General features: G+C 45.6%; 1 protein-coding gene across 5 annotated transcripts in view; it reads left to right on the forward strand.

The window, feature by feature from the left end:
• Positions 1–23,428, forward strand: part of CCDC141 (coiled-coil domain containing 141) — a 635,983-nt gene that overhangs the window by 195,020 nt on the left and 417,535 nt on the right. For all 5 annotated transcript variants that reach the window (XM_085645202.1, XM_085645203.1, XM_085645205.1 and 2 more), the window contains exon 3: positions 21,142–21,333. In XM_085645202.1, coding sequence (XP_085501328.1) covers positions 21,142–21,333 — 192 coding nt within the window. The remainder of the gene's footprint in view (positions 1–21,141; positions 21,334–23,428) is intronic.

Below are 23,428 nucleotides of genomic sequence, written 5' to 3' on the forward strand. Positions count from 1 at the left end.
GTGAAGAAGGATTAGTTCACACATTACTTGTATGTCCACTTATTCTCGTGCTATCCTTTTTTGTTCCGATTTTTCTGGAGCATAGGGAATGGTGTGTATTTTTTGCATCACATACATACATAGATTGTTCAATTTCCTGCTTCGTTGCACCTTATTTAATGGCGGATGCTGGTGCCAGCTACGTTAACGCAACACTCCAGATGTTCAACTTTTGTTTTATCAGCTGCGTTTGTTCTTTTTAGAACTTAATATGGTTGGCACAGAGCTATTTTCATCACCAAGCCGAAGCATACTTTCTGCATGCATAATGTAGTAACTTTCAATACTTGTGAGAGTATGCGGGGACACGGCATGGTGTGTGCATGCCCAGACTCTGCAACCCCGGCACCTACACCCTTGCTTCTACTTACATTATTGACCAGATATAACCACACAACTCGAGGCTTTGGCTGTGTAGGGCGTGGAGCCGGTGCTCGTGCTCAGCAACGGGAAAGTAAGGAGATGTGAGGTTAACTCCATCTGGCACATTCTAGCACGAGAGGGGATGACTCCTCGGCTGTGCGCAGGCGCCGTGTTGCATGAACATGGGTGTACAGCTGAGGCTGTCTTCCCTTGCCAAATGTGAAGTTTGTGTTACCAGATGACTGGCATTGATACATATATCTTTATGTGTATACTAAATCAAGTGACATTGTGGAGGGTGTAACTTTTTAAATCTGCTTGATATCCCATTGCTGATGCAGGACCAAAGGAAACTCTAAAAGCTCCAGGGGGTTTCCTTTGTGCCCTGCACCCCAGTGGGTTCCAAGACATCTTGGTGAGGGAGAGCTGTGGTTGGCCATTGTTGAAATTGAGGCCACTGTCCACCCACACTGCCACCGCCATGAAGCTTGCTGTTAAAGGGCGACACAATTGTGGTCCAAAGAGCCTCCCAAATAACTCAGCTACCCAGGCCCTCATCTCTATTCATAATTTATTGAACTATTCTTCACTCATCTCGTTCTACGAAGGGAAATGCAAGTTTATGTGATCTCTGGTCCTGCTGCATCCCCTCTTAGGGCAAAAATCCCTCCACCAAAATCCCAATTTGGGAAAAAGGCAAGAGAGTAAAATCCTTTGGTGCCCACTAATGGCGACTAGCAATACTTACCCCTGGTAACACAATTAGAGGGAAATATTAAGAGGTTCCCCGTGGTAACATAGCAGGTTTTCTACATATGTTTTGCAACAATTAGAGTTTTTAGCATCCCATCTTCATGATGTCGTCTTGATAGATGCCGATGCCCACTGCCACCTGCGTGCCGCTCATACTAAACAAATTTGTGCTGCATTATACCATCTTTTCCCAGCTTCTCCTTCATGATCTTGTGCAGCTGATAGACTGTGACAGTTGTGTGATTCCCGTGTAACAACAAGGCACTCTAATCTTGTTTATACACCTGCAGTAAGTACCGAACAGTATTTAATCGACAAAGCCTCAACAAGGGTTTGCTGCTAGTCTCACATAAGTTCCTCCCCCAGACATGTCCTTCTTTGTCTTTTTTCAATTTTGAAACTCACTTTGTCCTCCTCCAGTCATCAAGAATCATTCTGTACCACTCTCCTGATGTCCACTTCCATTCTGGAAGCAAGAAACATTCTGTACCACTCTCCCGATGTCCACTTCCGTTCTGGTTACTGCCAGCTCAGACAAGCTAATAGGCTCAAAGTACACCAGCAAGTAGATACAGTGAAGCAGATCCCATTCCTATTCCCCTGTACTTCTGTTTCAGTTCCCCCCTTTCTGAATACACAAAGGCAAATCCCCCTAACATATTTCAATTAAATAACAGGGAAGTATACCACACCCCATAAAAACTCTCCCACACACCCAGCAGTCAAGTATTTGCCTCCCTCTCCCAAGCTGTCACAACCAAGATTGCTAGTATGTGCTACGATACATGCGCATGCACGCTTCATGACACAGCCACCATTTGATTTTTTTTTTTTATTTACCGTTCCAAGATGGTGGACACACAAATGAAAAAAAATTTATATGCACTAAATGGCATTTTGAGAAAGGAGTATCCCTGCAGAAAATTGCCATGTATGGTCCACAAATAAATTAGAAGGCAATGCAACTTGAGGTGGAGGAGGGAAGAATAATAGTAGAGCAGGTTGGGGTGGGGAGAAGAAAACACCATTGAGTGGTGAGGGGCGGGGGTAACACCAAAGGAACTATATTTTTTTAGAACCATGTGCAGGTAAGTAATCTATTACCTTTTAGGGACATGGAGAAATGAGGTGGGAAGCAGCACACAGAGCAAGCTTACGCAAGTTTATGCTTTACGCTCATGGACTGTTCAAAATAAATTTTAAAAGTAGTTCTCTTAATGCAATCAACAATCGAAGATTATATGTCAATCAATCAGAACTGTGTGAGACTGAAATGCTTCTAGGTGGTACATGGACAACAATAAGGCGGCAAGCTTTTGAATCAAGACCCGGGAAATGAGATAGACTACAAAGCCATCCAATCATGAGCAAGGGGTTGACCCAAAGCCCACTCCTTGTCTGTTGCAAAAAACATAGGTCTAGCCAAGAGACAACTAATACTATCTGTTGCAAGCTTGTAAAACATATACAATTAAATGATCTGTAACAAGAGCCCAGCAATGAACGATTATACAGGGCATGTAATGTGGTAAAAATGTGTCAGCAAATAAATACCTTTGTTATTTATTGCATGAAATCTGATTCCCAGGGGTACCAGTTTGCCTTATGGTTGATTGGTGTGGAAAAGTATTATTACATAGAGCTTACTTTGCTCAGTTACTGTATGCCTTTTTCAGAAAAAGCTATTGCCCTTGTTTCTAAGATAAACAAGAACTTTCTTGGAGGTTGCAGATGATTGCCACATTGGGATATGCCCTTGGCATAACCGTTTTGAACAGCAGCGAATCTGCCCTGAGCCCCTCGAGTGTTACAGAACGACGGACGCACACTCCATGCTACGTAAAACCTCAGTGCGGCAATGCCCTGGCTCCCACGCACTCTCCTTCGGAATAGCACACATACTAGCTTTAAATACATTGTCGCGACCAGGGAATCCCGTTTGAAGACCCTGCTTTAAATTGGACTCTTGACTCTCACCCTGTCCCCATTGCACTGGATTCTGTTTAACTGCACTTCTTTAAGGATTCATTAAATTACTTTGTCCGTTCTTTAATAAATGTAATTAATTTCAATGTTTAAATATGAAAATGTTTCCGACTTAATTCAGACCACGAATTAGACTTTGTGGTCCACCGCGATTATCATTAGAGTCACATCCATTCAGGAACACAGCGTTCTCCAGCAGACCGACAGTCAGACAAATACAGGCACACCCTCCCACCTATGCTACACTGTAAGAGCCCTATAGCAAGAGTTTGTCTGTCTGTCGTATAGGCCCAGGTTCATGTTGGTGAGAGCAGCTGGTCTTCTGCAATTCAATGGGATGAGTCCCTTGCCATCTCGCCTCTCGCTCCCCCACCCGAATACCAGCCCACTCATTCCTCAAATCCATGCCACCTCAATCCCACAATCCCTTCATTCCCGCAACTCTGTGCTCTTATTGTGTCAACTGCCACCTCTCACCCTCCCAATGACCACTTCCCACTTTCCCATTTCCTTTCTTCTCATATTTCAAAGCTCCAACCTCGTTGTCCCAAACCTGCCCCCATACGCTTTGCACACCACCTGTTCAATCTCAATATACTGAAGCAAAATCAGGGTTTGAGTGAGTAGGTAGGAAGGTGGCGCCTGCCCAGAGTGAAATGCTCGTCACTGTTTCAAATGTAGTGGGACGGTGTGTACAGGAAGGGGTTATCCCTGAACCCCTCGATAAAGACCAAAGGTCTTGTAACTGTGAGAACGAACCTGTGCACACGTCTTAAAGATTTAAAGCAGAGTAAGTACTCTGTCAATTGGGGTCCAACAACACTTATACAAAGCATGTATACATTGTATGCCACACAATAAACGTATCAACATTTATATTTTGTTCTTCTTTTATTCTTGGGAGAATGCCCAGCCAACACGTGTTTCGTCTGGGTGTGTAACCCTAGACTTCCTCAGGGCTGTAAAATAAGTGGTAAAAAAAAACAACCATGTCTAAGTCACATGAATGTGGCAGTAGTTACACATTTTTGTTACTGGCGACCACTGTGACTCAGTGATCACCCTGAGTGGGTAAAATGTGACTTATTCGTGAAAATACAGTCTGTAAGTGTAAGGTGATGCCACTCGGTGGCTGACCCAAAGATTCAGTGATGATACGTAACACACGTGAGGGATACAGTGCAGGGTAAGTCAGCGTTTAACATGGTATAAAGTTACATAGAAACTGGTCATTAGAAAGAAAAACATGGAGAAAGGCATGGCATTATGCCTGAAGGAGGGGAGAGGGAGGACATGAGCGCACATGAGGGAGCGCCAAGGAGTTGCGTGGTGAGTCAAGAAAAGATGAGTAGAATGAAGTAAATATACAAGGTAATGGCAAGGGCAGACAACCCACTGGGAACCTACAAGAGGTAAGTGTCAAATGCACTGTCAGAGAAGCAGTGGGAGGAAAGGGTCCCCTCAAGGACCACCCAGAGGATCCTACCTTTCGGCAAGTAATGAAAATCTGCTATCTGACGGAGACAAAATGAGGGGAGGGGTATTAGGATCGGTGAGATAGGGGGGTGGGGGAAGGAGAGATGAGTCAAATCTCCAAGGAGCGAAGCTCACCTCTCTGCCGGTTGTACTTCCGTCCCGGCTGGTATGGAGGTGGAGTAAAAAGAAGAAATCCGGGATAAGGGTTCCAAGGTGTGAACTATTCTATAACCCCGATTATGAGACCCACAGCAGGGGCTGAGATGTTTTCTGAAATCCTATAAACCAACTCTGTGAGATGAGTTATTTATCAGATGCAGTAAATACCTCTTAGCCCGAATTTTAAAGTGGAAATGTGGCACACAATTTGGAATTCGGTGACTATCACACTGAATTCTGTATTTGTGTGTACTTACCAGGCATTAACACAGGTTGCAATTTTTATCACACACACAGAAATGATCCCATGCAGAAAACTCACTAGGAGTAGGGATTCTGATCCCGAAACAAACAGGGATTTGAGCAGGGATTGTAGTTTGCCCCAACCTCGGGAGACCTATGCGTGTGGAGTGAGTTCACCGCTGCTGCCTGTCTTTTAACTGGTCGGTGGATGCATAATGCCAGGCAACCTTTCATGGCTTCTCCCATCTGCCCTGCTTTGTCTCAGGGAAGATTGCGCTGCTGCTGACGCCACCTACGCACCTGTTCTTTGTGTTAGGATAACGTATTGTGCTGCTGCTTATCCTGCACATCTGTTGTGCGTTTGTGGCGTTTTGTAAAATATTTTCTGTATACAAATACTAAAACGATCGACATTTTCAATAATTGTTCTGTTCTTGTGGTAGCGGGAGCACGGTAATGCCGGACTCCACCGGCCATGTCTGTTTAATTTTGTGCAAACGAGTGATACATTAAATCAAAATAAATACAATTATGAATACGTACACGGTTTGTGTATTCTCCCTTTGATTTTTATCACTAGGGCAGGTAAACATCTCATAGTTTGCAGTCTCTGTACGCACATGAATAGCTGGTTGGGAACACCCAAAAAGCATCAAAGCTGTAAAGTACTTCAAAGTAGAATGCAGGGAAAACGCGCAAATCCTCTTTTATCGCCTTCTACGGTACTTATTGTCGCTGCAGTTCCATTTGTTTGCTTCAGAAATGGGTGTGACGTACCAGGTGGGTGTGGGTGGGAAGATGAAATAAAGTTTGTCCTCGGGTATTCTTGTCTTTCTTCTGCCTTTCTTGTGTCTGAGCCTTTCGTTCACTGAAGACTGTCAGTTGGACAATTTATTTGCCTAGTCTTTGTTCGGAGTGAGCTGTGGGAGAGTATTGTGAACGTGACCCCAAAAAAATGGTTGCACTTGACCTTCTTTGTTGCCAAGTCAAATAAAAAAAATGTGATCAGAAGCATTAATTCTGATCATAGGTCCAAATGATGTTTTTTTTTTTTAACATTATTTTGTTTTTATCGACTGCAGAATGCATTTTAGCAGCAGTGGAAACCAAATACGTCTATGTGTTCCAACAAGGCTCAGCATGGGGGCCGCAAAGCTGAAACCGTCACTACAAGCGCGGCTCCCCTGTATGTCAATGGAGGGATAATTCATCATTAAAAGGGGCCCTGGGATAGGATGAGGATGTCTAATGTTAGGTGCTTTTCTTTAACCTGAAAGCAGATTGGCCACTGCGGTGCCAGCTTGTCATGTGCTGATACCAAGGTATACCTGGACGGCGGCAGGTGCCAGTGTCCCCCTCAGGCTAAGGCCCCTTGCATCTTTATGGCAGGGGTGGCAGCTGTCCAGCATAAGTGGACAGTTGGTATAACATTACTGTGCAGCAGAGGTCTGACAATTAGTGATGGCCAAAGTAAACCCTTCAGTGGTAGTGTGCCCTGTCCCAGTGGCGTAATGCAAAATAATGGGGCGCCCCTGCAGAATGTGATGAGGAGCCCTGAGCCTGCCATATATTCATTGGCCTTGGGCTGAATAGGGACAACTCTGACGGAATGGGTCCCCCTTGAAGGGCTGTGCCCCCCTGCACTGCAGGAGTCTGTGTTACGCCCCTGCCAAGTCTTTGAATTAGGTTTGCATTTGGAATCTTGGGAGGGACGAAGGCTGACAAGGTTTTCTCCCTTCGCCTAAGTTTGCTGTTGGAAAGATTTCCTGCCCACATACCTGCAGTAACTGCGCTGTTTCCCAGCCACAGAATATACCACCAATTAGGAAAAGGTCATCCTACAACTGGAAAATACCCCAAAGTTTACTCTGTGTACGGCAGTGCACAGGGCAGTGATGGGTGGGAACTGGAGTGTCGTGGGAGGAGATCAAGGCGGGGGGGGCAATCTTCAGCACTGTGATGGGGTGCATGTGGGGAGCACACAAGTGACCATCTCAGAGGTGTATGATGGCACAGCACGAATGGAAGTAAAAAGGTAGGGAGGTTGCCTGAGGTCACCTGCTGTGGTATGGATCCCACGTGGCAGTGGGAACAATTCCATAGTGCTACCAAGGCACACTGAAATCACGTTTTTTAAATTAAAGATTGCAGTCTTCACTTCACACTGTACGAAACTCACAAAACATTTTAAAAAATGCGTAATTGCAGGCCAATCAACTTCCCAACTTTTCACACTCCTACTATTGTGACTTGAGACACGAGTTGGGATCACTGACACAATATTGAAACCAAACATTTTGTGATACAGAAATATTGTGTCAAAAATATGAATCACCAAAAATATTGTTTTTCTATACATATAATAGTAAGTACAGAAATATCCCCCAAAAATATCATTTTACACTAATGTCAAAACAATATATACAATAATATCGTTTTTAATGTATATATAGTTAAAAACAGTAAATATTAAATATTTTAACATTTAACATTACTTCAATGTAAATTAATACGTTTGATATTTAAACATATCTAAATGCAAATGTATTTAAACAAACACACACATATATATGATTGTGTGTATGTGAATGGCACAACAGTCCTCTTTGAAAAACAGCCGTGCCTCTCTACTGTCTGTAGCCCACTGGAGGGCTGAAAAAAACGTTTAATGAACTGAGTCTTGGCAGGACCCACTGGAGGGTAATTATCAGCACCAAACACTACGACTCCCAGAATGCCATTGCAATATTACTCACCTGAGAGGAGGAGCTGGGAACTATGATTAAAGGAAGTGGTTTGGTGATCCTGCGAGTGTCAGTTAACCCCATGAAGAAGGAGAAAGGACTCCGAAACGCGTCGGGAAAAGCAATTACAGCAGAAGAAAAGCCGGTTCCTGAATAAAGTTTCGAGATGAAACGGACACGTTGTGGAGTGGCGTCCTTGATCGAGGGACAACTGCGAGAATATATATATATATATACATATATAATATAAAACTATTCAAAAAGCAGTAGGGAAAGTGTTGGATTCAGGAGGGATAAAATGTACTATTCCAGCCCCAGTGTGTGCAACAGTAGAGAAAGTTTTGGACTCAGGAAAGGGGAAATTAGCTATTCCCACACCAGCCAGTGCAACAGTAGGAAAAGCGTTGGACGCAGTAGGGGTTACATTTACTATTCGCACTCCAGTGTGTGCAACAGTAGGGAAAGCATTTGACACTAAAAGGTTAACATTTTATATTCCTACTCCTGTGTGTGCAACAGTAGGGAAAGTGTAGGACTCAGGAGGGTTAAAATGTACTATTACTACTCCAATTGGTGCAACAGTAGGGAAAGCGTTAGACTCAGAAGGGGCACACTCCAAACAAATAACACATTTAAACATCTCTATTAAATACCCCAAAATATAAAATTCTAAATATAAAAATGAAATGTCTTAATGTGACACTGTGATTAGGTGATTCTTCGTAAAGTACTCTTAATCTATGACAATTAGCAGCACCATTATTTATTTAAATCTTCGATTGCTTGAAAGTCCTCTACTGGTTTTGGAGGTAAAGGGACGATTTTACTCATCCAAGTTTTTCACCCATGTTCATCATCTCAACAGAAAGGTTGACTCAGCCTGTCAGTGATGCCAAACATAGGGATGTTTTCATGTGAGCTAATGCTTTTGTTTCCTATATATTTTTAACAATAGTAAAAGTGCCAAAGCACATCCATTACACCAGTTTACCACTGTGGTCAGGGGACACAAGGTGTTACAACTGCTCCTTTCCCTGCACAGGGAAAGATGTTCCATCAGTAGATGTTCCCTCAATTTGCAGCCATCTCCCATTTGTACCTCTACATAGGCCCTAACTACAAGTTGTATTTTAAGTTTCAGTCGATGCGGATTGCTAAGGAATCTGAATTACGAGTTGTGTGTCAGCAACTCTACGCCACAATTTTCTCTTGGCAGACTTCCAAAGGAAATACGCGATGAACCCCAATTGAGGAAAATGCTTTAAAAATAATCATTGGTGCAATAAACATCAGCTGGTTTAAGTGGGAAAAAAGTACAGTCACTCACTAAAAGGAGCCGGCAGCTAGGAGTGGGGCTAAGGACGGTACTTGGTGCTGGGGCATGATGGTATAGAGACATTTCTTCCTCCTGTAAAGTATTCTTTTTTTTTAATTTGCAAGAACAAAAAGATACATTTACTAGTCTGTTTCAAGTTTCTGGAATATTTAGGCAGTCCATTGAATTTAAAGAGACTCGTGAACCATTATTTCTATGTAAATGGTCTTCAGCACAAATTTACTAGGTTTAGAGTTCTGCATTATGGGAAGCCATGTGTGATGCTATATCAGCACTGGGTTCGCCGAAAACCTTTATGTCCCAGTGCTGCATGGTCTTGGCTGGGATATTGCCCACCACCATATGATCTAGGCTCAACCCTGCTCGACTCTGACCCAGCATTTTGTGACCTAGTGCTCACAACCTAGTCAATTAAGTGTAGCACTAAACCAATCTGGTGTATGCACAGTTGATTGCCTTTAAATTTACAAGTCAAAGTGGACCAGCATTTCTAATTCTCATGATTCTTCATGACCTTCAGTACAAATTGTACTGGTCAGAATCTGGGCATATAGAATATAAATGTTTGTTCCTGGTCTAGGACCGTATGATGTAGAGTCAGTTCCATGCAATTTTAGCCCCACACACTGGGATCTTCGTTCAGTTCTATGTTAACTTGACTTATGTTACGTGGACTAGAGCAGATAATGGTCTGAGTCTGACCCAACACTATTCACTTTGTCTTAGTAACTTGTGCCAATGCTGTGGATTTTATCTATGCCCAGCAATTCCTGATCTTGACCCAGTGCTAAGTGCCTAATTGTGCCATTGGACTCAAGATGCACTGATGAGATCCAAAAAGGTATAAACTGATCTAGGTTGCTGGCATTGCTACCTAAAAGAGGATCTAGCCTGGCAGTCAGGGTGGACTGTTCCTATGGAAGCAGGTTCAAGTCTGAAGTGTGTATGGCTGGTCACTATTTGGAGTGGCAAAGCAGGCCAAAAACAATGGACTAGAATGTGGTTCTGAGTAATTACCTACATCATTCCACTCGTCACTTTGTGTGTTTTTAAAGTGAAATGCACTAAGAGCAATGGGCCTGCCAAGATATGGGAACCCTGCTGAATGCGCCATAGGACTCAAAATGCACTGCGTTGATGAGGCCCAAAAAGACAGACACTTGTCTTGGGTTGGTTGTGGGGCATCTAATGGGGACCTGGCCTGGCAGTTAAGACTCGACTGTTACAGTTGGATTAGGACCAAGTCCGATTTGCATATGGCTGGTTTCTGTTGGGACTTGCATACTGGGCTGGGAAAAAGGACTGGAATGAATCTCAAGGATTTAACAGTGGCTGCGATTATTTTTAGGGAGGACAGAACTGAGATCTCAATGGCATAAATGCCAAAACTCATCATTTCGACCAGAGACACATAGGGGCTTATTTACAAGCCCCTTGCGGCACTGGTATGCCACTTTTTCCCATATTAAAAGTGACGCACCAGCAGCTCAAGGGGCTTGTAAATAAGCCCCACAATTCATTTAACTTAAAATTATGGCTTTTCTCATAATTTCGTCCACTCTGATGAAAGGTAATAGAAAAATAAAACTATCGATTAATTCCGACAGCAAACTCACTATTAGCTGTTCCCAAATGGTGGTTTTAATGTGAGGGACCAAGCAACTCATCTGTCTTACCTACCATGGGAGTAGAATGGGGGAGGGTCAACGCGTTTTTCAATTTTCTCTTTCTAGCCATGCAGCACAAATCAATATCCTACAGGCCCGGGTACCCTCACCCATTCAGCTGCAATTTTAAAGTGATCCTTTTTTGAAGGGCTCATCCTCATTTTCTGGGGCATGCAATGAACATATTTACGCTGTCCATTGTACTTGTATGGAGAGGCCACACTGGAGCACCATGTCCATGCCACAGGGTTACAGCTGCAGCTATTCCCCATTCCTGTGTGATAGAAGGCTTGCACAGTTGTTATAGTCTCTATGGTTGGTTGTTATAGACTATACAATAAGGTCAGCACTGTGCCATAATGGGCCATTATTGTTGGTTATTGCCCCAACACTGCATGATCAAGTTTCACTCCTCTGTATTGATTTGGGCCTGGATTGTGCCAATACTTTACAATGAGTCAAGTGTGTACTGGTCAGCGAAATGTATTTAGAGTCACATCAAAAATATACCACCATTGCTCAGAAGTGCCTGCCTGGGGGGGCGTGGCTTGCAGCCGCGGAAGATGGGCACTCGCCGCTAGAGCTCCGCTAGCAGTCAGCATCTAAACCAACCATCCGACACCATCTGAGGGCAATCCGTGGTGATAGACGCGGCTCTGCCAAGCTGGAGCAAGGCGGCAGGCTGAGCGGCACTGTGGCGGCCGCAGTTAAGCAATTTTGCCCGTAGAACTAGGGTCGGCGCAACTCTCCCTGTAACGGCCAAAATGGCGCCCTGACACTGCGGTGAATACAGCCTGGGGTCAACGGCCGCAGACGAAGGCTCAGACACGCATCTGACTTCAAATCGCAGAGCACGCATAGGCGGCGTGGTCAGCGGGGGGAGCCGGCGCTCCCGGATCTGCAAGCAGAAGGCAGCTGAGCTGAGCCACGGACTGGGGGAAGCACCCTCCATCTTGCAGCCGGTGAGTGCGGGCCAGACGCGGTGAAGCCGCAGGCAAGTCTCGACGTGTTGGGAGCGGTGGGGACAGCGACGCCTGCCACGAAATAAGCACCCACCGAGTGGAACACCCTGTCCAGTAGCAGGGTTGAGGGCCTATCATGTGGTTGCACTGTCCGGCCTGGGAGATCGGAGTGTGGGCCACCCCCCCAGAGTGGAGATAAACGTTAGGCTGGACAATTGTGGAGGCCCGGAATTGAATAAGTGAGCGGGCTGTGGGCGGAGAAGCGGCGGCCCGAGTCCCTCCTATCGGAGCAGCTGGCCGCATTGAACGTCGCTAAAGGGGGCCTATAGTAGTGCAAAGCCGGGCCTTGGGGGAACTGCCTTTGCCTGGACACCCTGTGCGCGCTGCCTCTTGAGCTCTGATTGGGCCTGAGGTGGTAGTGGGGTGCCCAGTTCCCCCCCTCCCGAGTGCTACGTGCTCGCAATAGACCTCAGGGCCAGGGCCAGTCAAACTAGATTGACAGATACATGGTGGCTATGGGAAAGGGCGACGGGGCTCCAGGTGGGAGCCAACAGGAAGATCCCGAAGCCTCCGGCCCGACCCATCCTTGAGGGATAAAATGGCAGCGATTCGAGAACTCCGGGGTACCCTGGAACCCAAGCTAAGACTCAGTGATGCAGGAGGTCAACCTCCTAAGGGCGGACTTCAGAAAGATGTCAGATAAGGTAGCAGTGGCGAAATCGGGCATCAGGAGCCTACAATCCAAAACAAAAAAACTTGAGGAACAGTTTGCTGCCCTCACCAAAAATCAAACCGATATCTACGCCAGGCTCGAGGACCAGGAGGGGCGGACCAGGCGAAACAACATCCGCGTGGTGGGGGTTCCGGAAGGAATGGAAGGCCCCGCCGTGGACTGGTTCATAGAGGGCCTGGTACTGAACCACCTGAAAGCCAAACGCCTGTCCAACTTCTCAGTCGAGTGCTCCCACCGTGCACTTGGGGGTAAGCCTAAGCCTGGGGACCCCCGCGCACCCTCATTGCCCATATTCTCAACTTTCGTGACTGGGATGCCATTCTACAGGCGGCGCAAACAACAGGAGACCTCCATCTTGAAAACGCCAAGATTCGGTTCTTTCCGGATTTCACCCTTCATGTCCAGCGCCAACATCGGTCCTTTGAGGGGGTGAAGAGAGCCCTCAAGGAACAAGGGGTGAAATACATGATGCTCTTCCTCGCTCGCCTTAAGATCCTGGACGGTGGCAGGACGTACTTCTTTGAATCACCCGAGGAGTCCAGCGACTGGTTGGAGGGTTGGCGAACAGTGGGCAGGAAGGCATGCTATCACAGACCGGACCAGCGACCTACTGGGCAGGACACTGAGAGTGCCGAGAGATCCTTACCTGGCAGTCAGGGCCCTGAGAGGAGAGTAATTAAGTGACCTGTCGAACTGTGACCAATAGGACTGAACGGTATTCCCTCTTTTGCTTCCCCCTTTTTCCCTTTCCTGGTACCTCTGAGTTCACTGTAGTTTAGCTATAGGGGGGGGATGTTTTGATAGGCGGCGCCTCAAACAGCATGCACTGCGAACTTCCCTGTTAACGCTATGTGTTGTTATGGGCCTATAGGGGTGTACTACATTAACCGGGGGCGGACTTGGGTGGGGGCGCGCCCATGGGGCAGCGCATCGAATTGCCCTAAAATAACATCAAAGTGGGTGGGACATTCACTAGTTCTGTAAAATTCTTCTGGCTGACTGCATGCTCATGTTTCCTCTTACATGTTGTGTGGGGATATAATGGGGCGACAGGTACTCTGCATGTTTACACGGTGGGAGGTTGGGGACCCATCGAGCAGGGAGGCAGGGTGGGAGTGTTGGCTGGGGGGTGGGAGGGTTTGTTTCAGGGGTTGTTAAGTTCTGCTCTAGGTCACGTAGTGCGAAGTGCACTTTGCGTAGCTTCGTGAAGTGCTACTTTGCGAACTACGCCCAGGGTTACTCTAGACCAGTATAGTCCTATAGCGTGTGGTATCCTGCATGATGACACAGTGGGTCCAAGCACCTATCCAAGTTTGAAAAGCCTCTCTGACTGTAATGAGTGCTCAAGCTAAGTTTACAATATTGACCTGAAACGTAAATGGGCTGGGTAACTAGATCAAGCGGACACTAGTATTAGAGCACCTCAAACGACACTCCTCTGATGTAGTTTCCATTCAGGAGACACACCTGCGTGGGAATAGGTGCAAGACCCTAGATCGTTTTGGCTATAAAATGGTTGCCCACTCGGGGTTCACATCAGGATCACGGGGGGTGGGCATTCTGATCCGAAACGCCCTGCCTGCAGTTTTGTTGGGCACATGATCCGACGATGCGAGCTGCCTTGCCGCGGCAGCGGTGAAATGGGAGGGCCGCACTGTAGTCTTCTGCTCCTGCTATGTCCCACCAGTCTTACACTCATCAGCTTTTCCACGACTGGGCCCATTCCTGGCAGATCTGCCTCAGGGGCTCCTCCTGTTGGGGGGTGACACTAACGCGGTTATGAATGCTGACATGGACCGATCTGGGGATGGGCCTGGAGGGCTTTGTCACGGCATTGGGCCTTAGTGACCTATGGAGCACATATCACCCTTCACATAGACAATACACGTTCTACTCAACATGACATGGGACCTCCTCAAGACTTGACTATTTTTTCACCCACACCGACCAGATGGGCGTCTTTGCTGACCCCCGCATCATGGCCCGTGGAATCTCCGATCAAGCGCCGGTTGGCGTCACACTTCTGGGCCCTGTGATTAAGAAAGCCTCCTTTCCCAGGATAGATCCGTGGCGCTTCAGGGATAAGTCTATTGGGGACAACTCCGGGAGGGCTCTTGGCTCTACTTTGAGGAAAACCGGGGCTCTGTAGCCTCTCATCTTACATTGTGGGAAGCATATAAAACGGTGCTGAGAGGGCAGGCCCAGGCACTAATTGGGGCCCAAAAGAAAGAGGAGTCCATACAGATTAGTCAACTTGAATACGAAATAGAACAAATGGAACAGGACACCAGTATAGCCTCTTCGGCTGATCTCCACCACAGACTGACACTCAAACAGAGGGAACTTCGTGCATTAGCTGAGGAGGAGGCACGGGCATACGTGCTGGCCACACAACGCCGGTTGTATGATGTGGGGGATAAATCCCTCAAGCTGCTTGCTTGGCTCAAGCGGCGTGACAGCGTGCGCTCATGGGTGGCTGAGGTGATAGATGGGTCGGGGTCCCCAGTATCCAACAGTACGGAAATAGCGGAGGCGTTCGCGTCCCATTTCGAAAGGGTATATTCCCCGGTATGCACCAGGACGGAAGGCGACTGCGCTGAATTCCTCCAGGACTTTGCACTGCCCAAATTGTCCTGGGTACAGAGCGACCGCATAGATGTGGACCTCACTGGGGACGAAATTGAGAAGGCCCTTAACTCGCTCCAGTCCGGAAAAGCGCCGGGACCCAATGGGCTTCCGGTTGAGATTTATAAGAGACAGGCGAACGTCATAATCAACCCCCTTCTCCAGATGAATTCAGAGGCACGAAAGGTGGGTAGGCTTCCCCCCGATCAGCGCGAAGCCATGATTGTGGTCATTCATAAAGCCGGGAAGCCGGTGGATCAATGTTCCTCGTACCGCCCTATCTCACTTATCAATGTAGAGGCCAAGAGCCTGGCCAAGGCCCTGGCAGATAGGCTGGTTTCTGTTCTTCCTGACTTGGTGCATGTTGACCAGTCTGGATTCATGCCTCGTAGGAGCACCCACCACAACCTGCGTCGCCTCTATGGAGTACTATACATGACGGAGGATGTCGGGGATGCACAGATGGCATTAATGTCGTTAGATGCATCAATGGCATTCAATCGCATTGAATGGCCCTTTTTATTTATGGTACTCCAGAAGTTTGGTTTTGGCCCGACTTTCTGTGGCTGGGTGCGTCTCCTCTACGAACAACCGGTGGCTCGGGTTAGGGTGAACGGTACTATGTCTAGGGTGTTTCCCCTTAGGAGGGGTACCAGGCAGGACTGCCCCCTGTCTCCACTCCTTTTTGCCCTGGTCCTGGAGCCACTGGCCCATTGGATCAGGAGAGACGGATCCTTTTGGGGCCTGGCATTGACGGACGACTGAAAGGAGCGTATTTCCTTATACGTCGACGATATTGTGCTGTATATGGCATGGCCATACCACTCGATTGCGAAGGCGTTACACCTCTTCGAGTTATTCAGCAGCTATTCCTTCTACACGATTAATTGGGGGAAGTCTGTGATTTTCCCCTTGTCGGGCCCCCCCACGGGTCCCCACTAGATGCCCAGCCACCGTAGCCACGGACGGGTTCAAGTACTTGGGGGTCTACATCATGCGGGATGTTGAGGAGTTTTTTGCCAGGAACCTTGAACCCCAGTTGGCTCGCTTCGGGTCAGACGTGAGTCACTGGCGATCACTACCGCTTTCCCTCATGGGCCGTGCGGCATTATTTAAGATGCTTGCCCTGCCAAGGCTCCTCTACATTCTACAAAATACACCATATCCTGTCCCTTAGGGGGTGTTTGCGCGCACCTCACAGGCAGTGTGGACGCTGCTTTGGAATGGTGGGACTCCTAGAATAGCGCTCCACAAACTCACTAGAGGGGTGTATGACGGGGGCCTGGCACTCCCTGTTGTTAGATTATATTACTGGGCGTCACAACTGCAGGTAGTCAATGACTGGGTATACACAGATAACGCCAAATCGGCCTATAGAGTAGACAGACTAGTAATGCCAGAGGGAAACAGCGATCATCTGCTGTATGCTCAGAGGTTGCGGAGAGAGTGGCCTGTACACCCTAGAGTGGCGGTCCAGTGCTGGAGGGAGGCGAACAAGTTCCTGGGGTGGACGGACAAACTGACCGGTAGAACCCCCCTGTGGATTGGAGATCAGCTGAGAGAGGTGTCGCGATTGACTGGCTTTAGGGGATGGAGGCTGATTGGCATAGATTACTAGGGGGACGTTTGGAAGGGATCTGCCCCCAGCTCCTTTGCCTACCTTAAGAAGGAGTAAGGCCTCCATGACTCGCAACAATACCACTACATTCGGTCATACATTAGTAGAGATTCCTCTATCCTGGAATATTCCCCTCTGGAAGACAGGTTATTACTAGACCCCATATTAGAGAAGCCCACATCCACCATTTACCAAAAGCTCATAAACAATATGCCAGACCCCTTGGTGAAGCTTCGGGCGGTATGGGCCCGTGACATTGGTACCCTTGAAGACGATGATTGGCAAGATGCCCTACAGAGCCCGCGTGAAATAGCAATCCGTCCCAGGTTTAGGTTGGTCCAATTGAAAATTTTACACCGATATATTACCCTCGCACACATCTATACGAGTGACACATCTATACGAGTGGGGCAGGAGTCCATCGGCCCTTTGCGTGAGGGGTTGCCAGGGGGAAGGCATTTTCTACCACATAGTATGTCTGCGGTTGTGGGTGACGTGGTTACGTTGAAGCCACAATGGCTGTTGTTAATGATCAAGGGAGACACCGATTGGACGAGGCATGTGGAACTCTGGCTGGCATTAGCTGCGGGTGTAGCAAAAAGAAACATCACCAGGGGATGGGGCTCTCAGATACCCCCGCAATGGGAACAGTGGAGGAGGGACCTAGATTGGCGCCAAAGAGCTGAGGAAATTATATATAAGAGCAGGGGCTGCATAAAGAAATGGAAAAAGATTTGGGGGCCATAGTTGAAATACAGGGGATCGGGGGGGGGAGTCCGGGGACTAATCATGTACTTGTATATCCCACTTGTGTACAGATGTGCTAATTTTTGTTCACCACAACGCTATTTTCTAATCTGCTTCTTGAACACTGTCTATTGTTTTATGGTACTAAGAGCTATGTTAAATAAAAAGTTTTTTTTTAAAAAAAGAAGTGCCTGCTTGGCTATGTACACAAATGAGGTCTGTACATGTAGAGGCTCGATGTTTTTATGGTTAACTCCTAGTGAGAGGGTTATTATAGTGAAGGTGTACGTTTAATTTCCCAGGAGATTCTATGGACAAAATAAAAGAATATAGATTGTCTATCACTGTCTATGAAGCATACACAGTGTAATAATCTGATATTCTTGCACCAGCTGTAAATATGTGTTTATCCTCATTACAAAAGAAGCTTTTCACGATTAGAAATTTTCTGATATCAAAGCCCACCTCTGGGCACTGGATTTATACACATCTGTCAGGGAAGAATTTTATGCCTTGGGAGGTGAAGAGTAGTTACCCCTCGACTGGAGCTGCACTCTATGGCTGTGAGGTGTGAAGATGTGCTTGTAAGGGACCCGCCCTTCTTGACACGGTCGCTGGGAGGGAGACACTTCGGCATGGAAGGTGGTCTCCAGAATGATAATTTTCTTTTGGAGATGCTGTATAGGAGGAATGTGGTGAGGCTCTATATCAGCAGGGGAGCAGTCCCATTGAGTTGAGTGGAGGCAGACCTGAAGAGCATTTGCACTACTGAACTGATGGTTAGTCTGCCCATGACATCCGGTGGAAGGGGGCTGAGCTATGTCTCTTATGCCCTATCTTGATCAAGCCTTGGCACGGTATTTAAACAAAGTCATTCATTCTTCACTACATGCCAAGCCAATAACCGATGTAAAACAGCAAAAGTAATGAAACCATATCAGTTGCAAACAGAGTTGACAGAGTGGTGCATAGACAACTCCACTCTCACAGCCTTGTCCTCAGGAGCACATGCAACTGTCAACAAGACAATATGCCAAGCTTTCCCTATCAGTATGGCTACTCTCCTAGGCCAGGGGAGAATTTCAGGTAGAAGAAAATAAGAAGTAATGGTTTACAGGACCTGTGAACACCAGCCCATTCAAAGCAATGCCAGAGTGGGGAACATGGAGTAAGAGGTAATTACCACACACAGTAAATACCACACACTGGGGCAACTGTAATTACTGAATGTTGTTATTACCAACCAAATTCTGCACAACTTAGAATCAGGGCCATTACAATACCGATTTACCAAAAACATTCCCAAATTCGAAATTAAGACGAAAGCTGGACTAGGCTGATTTTTGTTTGTAGTCTGGTCCTGATTAAATGACACATGTGGCTAGAATATGATGTTTATTAGAATTTGGCACCTCCCTTAGCCACAATGTTTCCATATACGGTAGTGTTGAAATAGTATCGATAAATAGTATAGATAGTATCTACTTGAAGCCTAGTCAAGTGTTCTACATTGTAAGCTTTGCTTTCCCTTTTAAAAACATTTTGGAGCCCTTGCACTCAACTTTCAAATTCGGTTGGGGTAGTTCACAAAGATTTAGCTATGAGTAGGCGTGACTTACTTTTGTAGCCTTCTAGCTTACTCTTGACTCATATAATATAGGAATAGGCCACAATAGCTACAAAAGTAAATCGCAGTAAAATCTCTGTGAATTGAGTCGCTTTTGCTTTGCTTTTTACTCCTGGTATTCCGGTGATAACTTCTGATAACATTTCTGGAGCTCATTATTTGCCTGTATTGAGGTGTTATTGGCTGTATCAATATAACCCTAGAAAAAAAGAAAACAGGACTATTCTGTTTCTTTCAGAAGTATGGCATTTAAGTGAGAAATATGTTTGATACTGAACACATTCATTTGCTAAATCCTGTAGTATATGTGCATTCTCCCATTATGGGGACTCTTCACAAAGGCATGAATGAGTACAGAACATAGTACTACTTCACGTCATCATAAATGCAGTCAACTAAGATATTGTGACAGTTCTCCATCTACTTCGGTCATAGCGCTTGTGGGCGGGGTTTTGTACTATGAGTACTGAGAGTTCTGCACACTTATGTACATGTATTTGGTGTAAAGCATGAAGTGTCTGGAGAGTGGATGGAAGATGGGAATAGCTACTATGAAGTGGGACACGGAAACTGAAAATCAAGGTCGAGCACAGGAGGGACATGCAATATAAAACCAACTTACATAAGGGTAGGCAGTGGCGATTCCCGCGACGGCCGTCCCACGGTCGCAGGTGGGTGCGGGTGAAGAGAGGCCTCCGCCCCTAAAATTCAGACCGCCCCCCTTGCTACGCCACTGACAGTAGGTCAGTTGTCATTTCCCAAAGTTACACCCACATCTACTCCAATAGCACTACAGCCCAAACAGGCTCAACTCTACTCCAGCCAAGCCTTGGAGTGAGTAACATCCTCACATGGTAACGCAGAGGTGCTGCAAGAGAATTGCATAAAAAGCAATGGAGGCAGGGAACTCACTACAAGTACAAACCACAACACCTAAAAGCAAACACAAAATTGTCAAATAGCTTTAGACATTGCATAATCCCATACTCATAATTGTATACAAATACATCAAAAAATAAAAAAATAAAAAATGTAAAAAATCATTGTTACTTTGGATATTACATATACCCATGTACATCACACTGCACAAATATCATAACAGACCTGATTAACTGTTTTAATGCACACAGTTTTATGAGTAAATATACTGTTTGTAGGTATTAACTATGAATCTGATATTATTGTCTTTTATTTGTATTCTTTTATGGTGATTTTATTTACTGAATAAAGATTTATAATATATATGTATTAACATATTAAAAATTACAATTAATATAAAAAGTCATGTAACTTCAGGCATGGCAGACATGTGTATTAAGCACATTAAAACATCCAAATACAGCAGATGCATATACTTAGAAAACTGTACACATACAAATTGTTAATGATTTATAAAAAAAAAAAAAGCTAGTCTCTCATCTAACACTACTTTATATGCTCTTCTGATGCATAATAACGCATTCCATGTCTCTCTCTCTCTCTCTCTCTCTCTCTCTCTCTCTCGCTCTCTCACACACAACTGTAGTTCCATATTGTCTCAAAGAATAAGGAGTAAATAGAAGAGCCCAGACTGCATCCAAATTGAATATTTGTGTCTGGTGTGTGTCATTTTCCTCTGATGAAAGTTGAGTTTTTATTCTTTTTGATTTGTAGTTTTACATTATGTAGGTGGTGATCTCTGACTATGCTATGCAGATCTGTTTGCTATGTTTTTTGCCTAACATATGCTGTGAAGTTACCAGCCGTAGCTTTAAAGGTGCATTTTGAGTTATATGTGTGCCCAACCCCTCACGTGATGGGCTGGGGACACCAACTTGTACTAGTTGGTGTTTAAATTTCCACCTGGAGTTACTGAATTGCAACTAAGTTGATATCTCATGTGCATAGATCTCCACATGTATATTTCTCTTTTGGAATTGGGACCTGTGTATATGAAAGTTTCATGTGGTTAACTCACCAAACCTGTAATAACTTTCCAAATGTATCACCAATCTTCTCTGATGATTTTGTTGTGTAGTTATATGGCTTAGGTTATTAAAATTACTGTTAACCTCTCTTTGCAGTCACTGGAAGATAATGTATGGGATCTTTTATGTGAAGCGGACAAGGTAGCAGATGGTAATATTGAACAAAGCCAGGTGTATGAAGCAATGGCAGAAACTCTGGGGGAAGCCTGGACCGCTCTTGTCCACATGCTCGAAAAGCGAAAGGAACTTCTTAGTTTTGCTTCAGAATTTTTTGACAATGCACTGGAGGTATGTAATATATTTATTTACTCCACAGTTTTTTTTCTATATGCTAATATAGTCAAACTAAGAGTAACATCATTATTTTGAAGTTGTACAATGGCAATATTGGCAACAAAGCACTTACATGTGCTTTTGAATTCATGACTATGATATTGGTTTATGTGTTTGTGTAAAGGGAACTCCATCACAACAGCGATGGACTTCCCTCCCCCCCAACACAGTGTTCCATCTGACTGAATTAGATGCGGGCAGACCATGGGTCTGGCTACAGTGGTGTCTACTCTGTCACTGCTATAGGCACATTTCTCAGACGGCCTGATGGAGTTAGGGTCGTCAGAGAATTGGCTAAATGTCTGTTTGCCCAATTAGGATGGGCGGTCATACATCCATTTTTTTACTGTCTGTCACCGGCAGGAGAACCCTCGTGGTAATGGAGAGTAAAAAACAAAAAAAGGTTCCCCTCGCCATGGAAGATTCCTTGGCAAGAGAGGCATTATCTTTTGTATTTCCCCCCAAAAAATCATGTTTTGGGATTTTCTTTTTGAAAATAAAATAAAAACAATTTGGTTCAATGCTTCCTTATGTTGATGGAGCCCTGCACCAAACTGTGAAAAGCACTGTCAGGAACTGCCATGACGGCGGTCCCTGATAAAGCTTTAGAAATTACCGCAGCTTCAGCAGGTTGCAAATTCAGCAGGCGGCATCTCCGCCGGAGCGACAAAGTAATTTACTCTGTCTCCCTGGCTGAGAAACAGGCCATCCGACGAGATATATATCATGTCTTTAATTTGCTCAGAGACAAGACTTAAAGAACTTCACATGTAAGCAATGGCCTACATGAAGGATGTGAGTTAGCCCCAATTCTTTTTTAGTTTAAATGTGGCATATCATCCCACAATTGTAAATAATTTAATTTCCTTTTCCCCAACAATTGGAGTGATCTACATTCCTTGTTCAATGTATGCTGATGATATTGTTATTTTAGATTATGCTCTGAGAGGCCTTCAGAAAAAAGCTTGATGCACTAACAGTATATTGTGCATCAAACAATTTTAGGATTAACTTATATAGGATGAAAATGCTAGTCTTTGGTAAAAGAGTGTCAATGATCAGCTGGTATATAGATACATTGAAAGTTGATGCAATCAAAACAATCAAATATTTAGGGTTACATTTTAATGTAATGTTATGTTATGTTAGGGGTATTGTGTATTTGTAGAGCACATGGCTACCCGAAGGCGACCCAGCGCTAGCAGAGAGACAGGGCAAGGCAGGTCACAACAGTTTAGTAGGTGGGGTTTTGGAAAAACCAAGTTTCCAAAAGTTTACGGAAGGAAAGGAGGTTGGGTTCTGAATGTAAATGAAGGGGGAGAGTGTTCCAAAGCTTGACAGAAGTGTAGTAGAAAGACCGGCCACCACTTCTGGTCCTATTGATTTTGGGGACTGAGGCTACATAGAGCCCAGTTGAGGGGAGGCACCTGCCAGTGCAAGGTTTTCAAGGCAGGTCTTGCAGAGAGGCTGTTGGGGATCTTAAAAAGCATGCGAGCAGCACAGTTCTGAACGAATTGCAGTTTATTTGTGGTTGCCCATGGAGTTCTTAGATACAAAGCATTTCCATAGTTGAGGCGAGAGAGGATTAAGGCCTGGACCATGAGTCTCCTTGCTGAGAAGGGGAGGAGCGCAAGAACTTTGTGGAGCATCTGCAGGATGCCAGAACAGGAAGCGGCCAGTTTCGTTGCCTGATGATCAAATGTGAGTGACCGGTCTAGCCACATGCCGAGACTTTTGATCTGTTTTTTTGGCGTGGGTGGGGAGCCAAGGCAACTTGGCCATGCTGGGCCGATATCAAAGATGGGTGAATTGCCCAGCAGCATGAGCCCCGTTTTATCTCCATTCAATTTGAGGAAGGAGAATTCCATCCATTTGGCGACTCTCTCCAGGCAGGGGCCTAGACGGGGCGAGGTAGTTCCTGGATGATTTAAGGCCACCTCTAATTGGGTGTCATCGGCATAGGTGACAATTTCTATCCCAAGAGGGAGTAATATCTGTGCCAGAGGGCTCATTTAGACATTGAACAGCGTCGGGCTCAGGGACGTGCCCT

This window comes from Triturus cristatus, chromosome 3_1 (genome assembly GCF_964204655.1).
Source record: "Triturus cristatus chromosome 3_1, aTriCri1.1, whole genome shotgun sequence".
Taxonomy (NCBI): domain Eukaryota; kingdom Metazoa; phylum Chordata; class Amphibia; order Caudata; family Salamandridae; genus Triturus; species Triturus cristatus.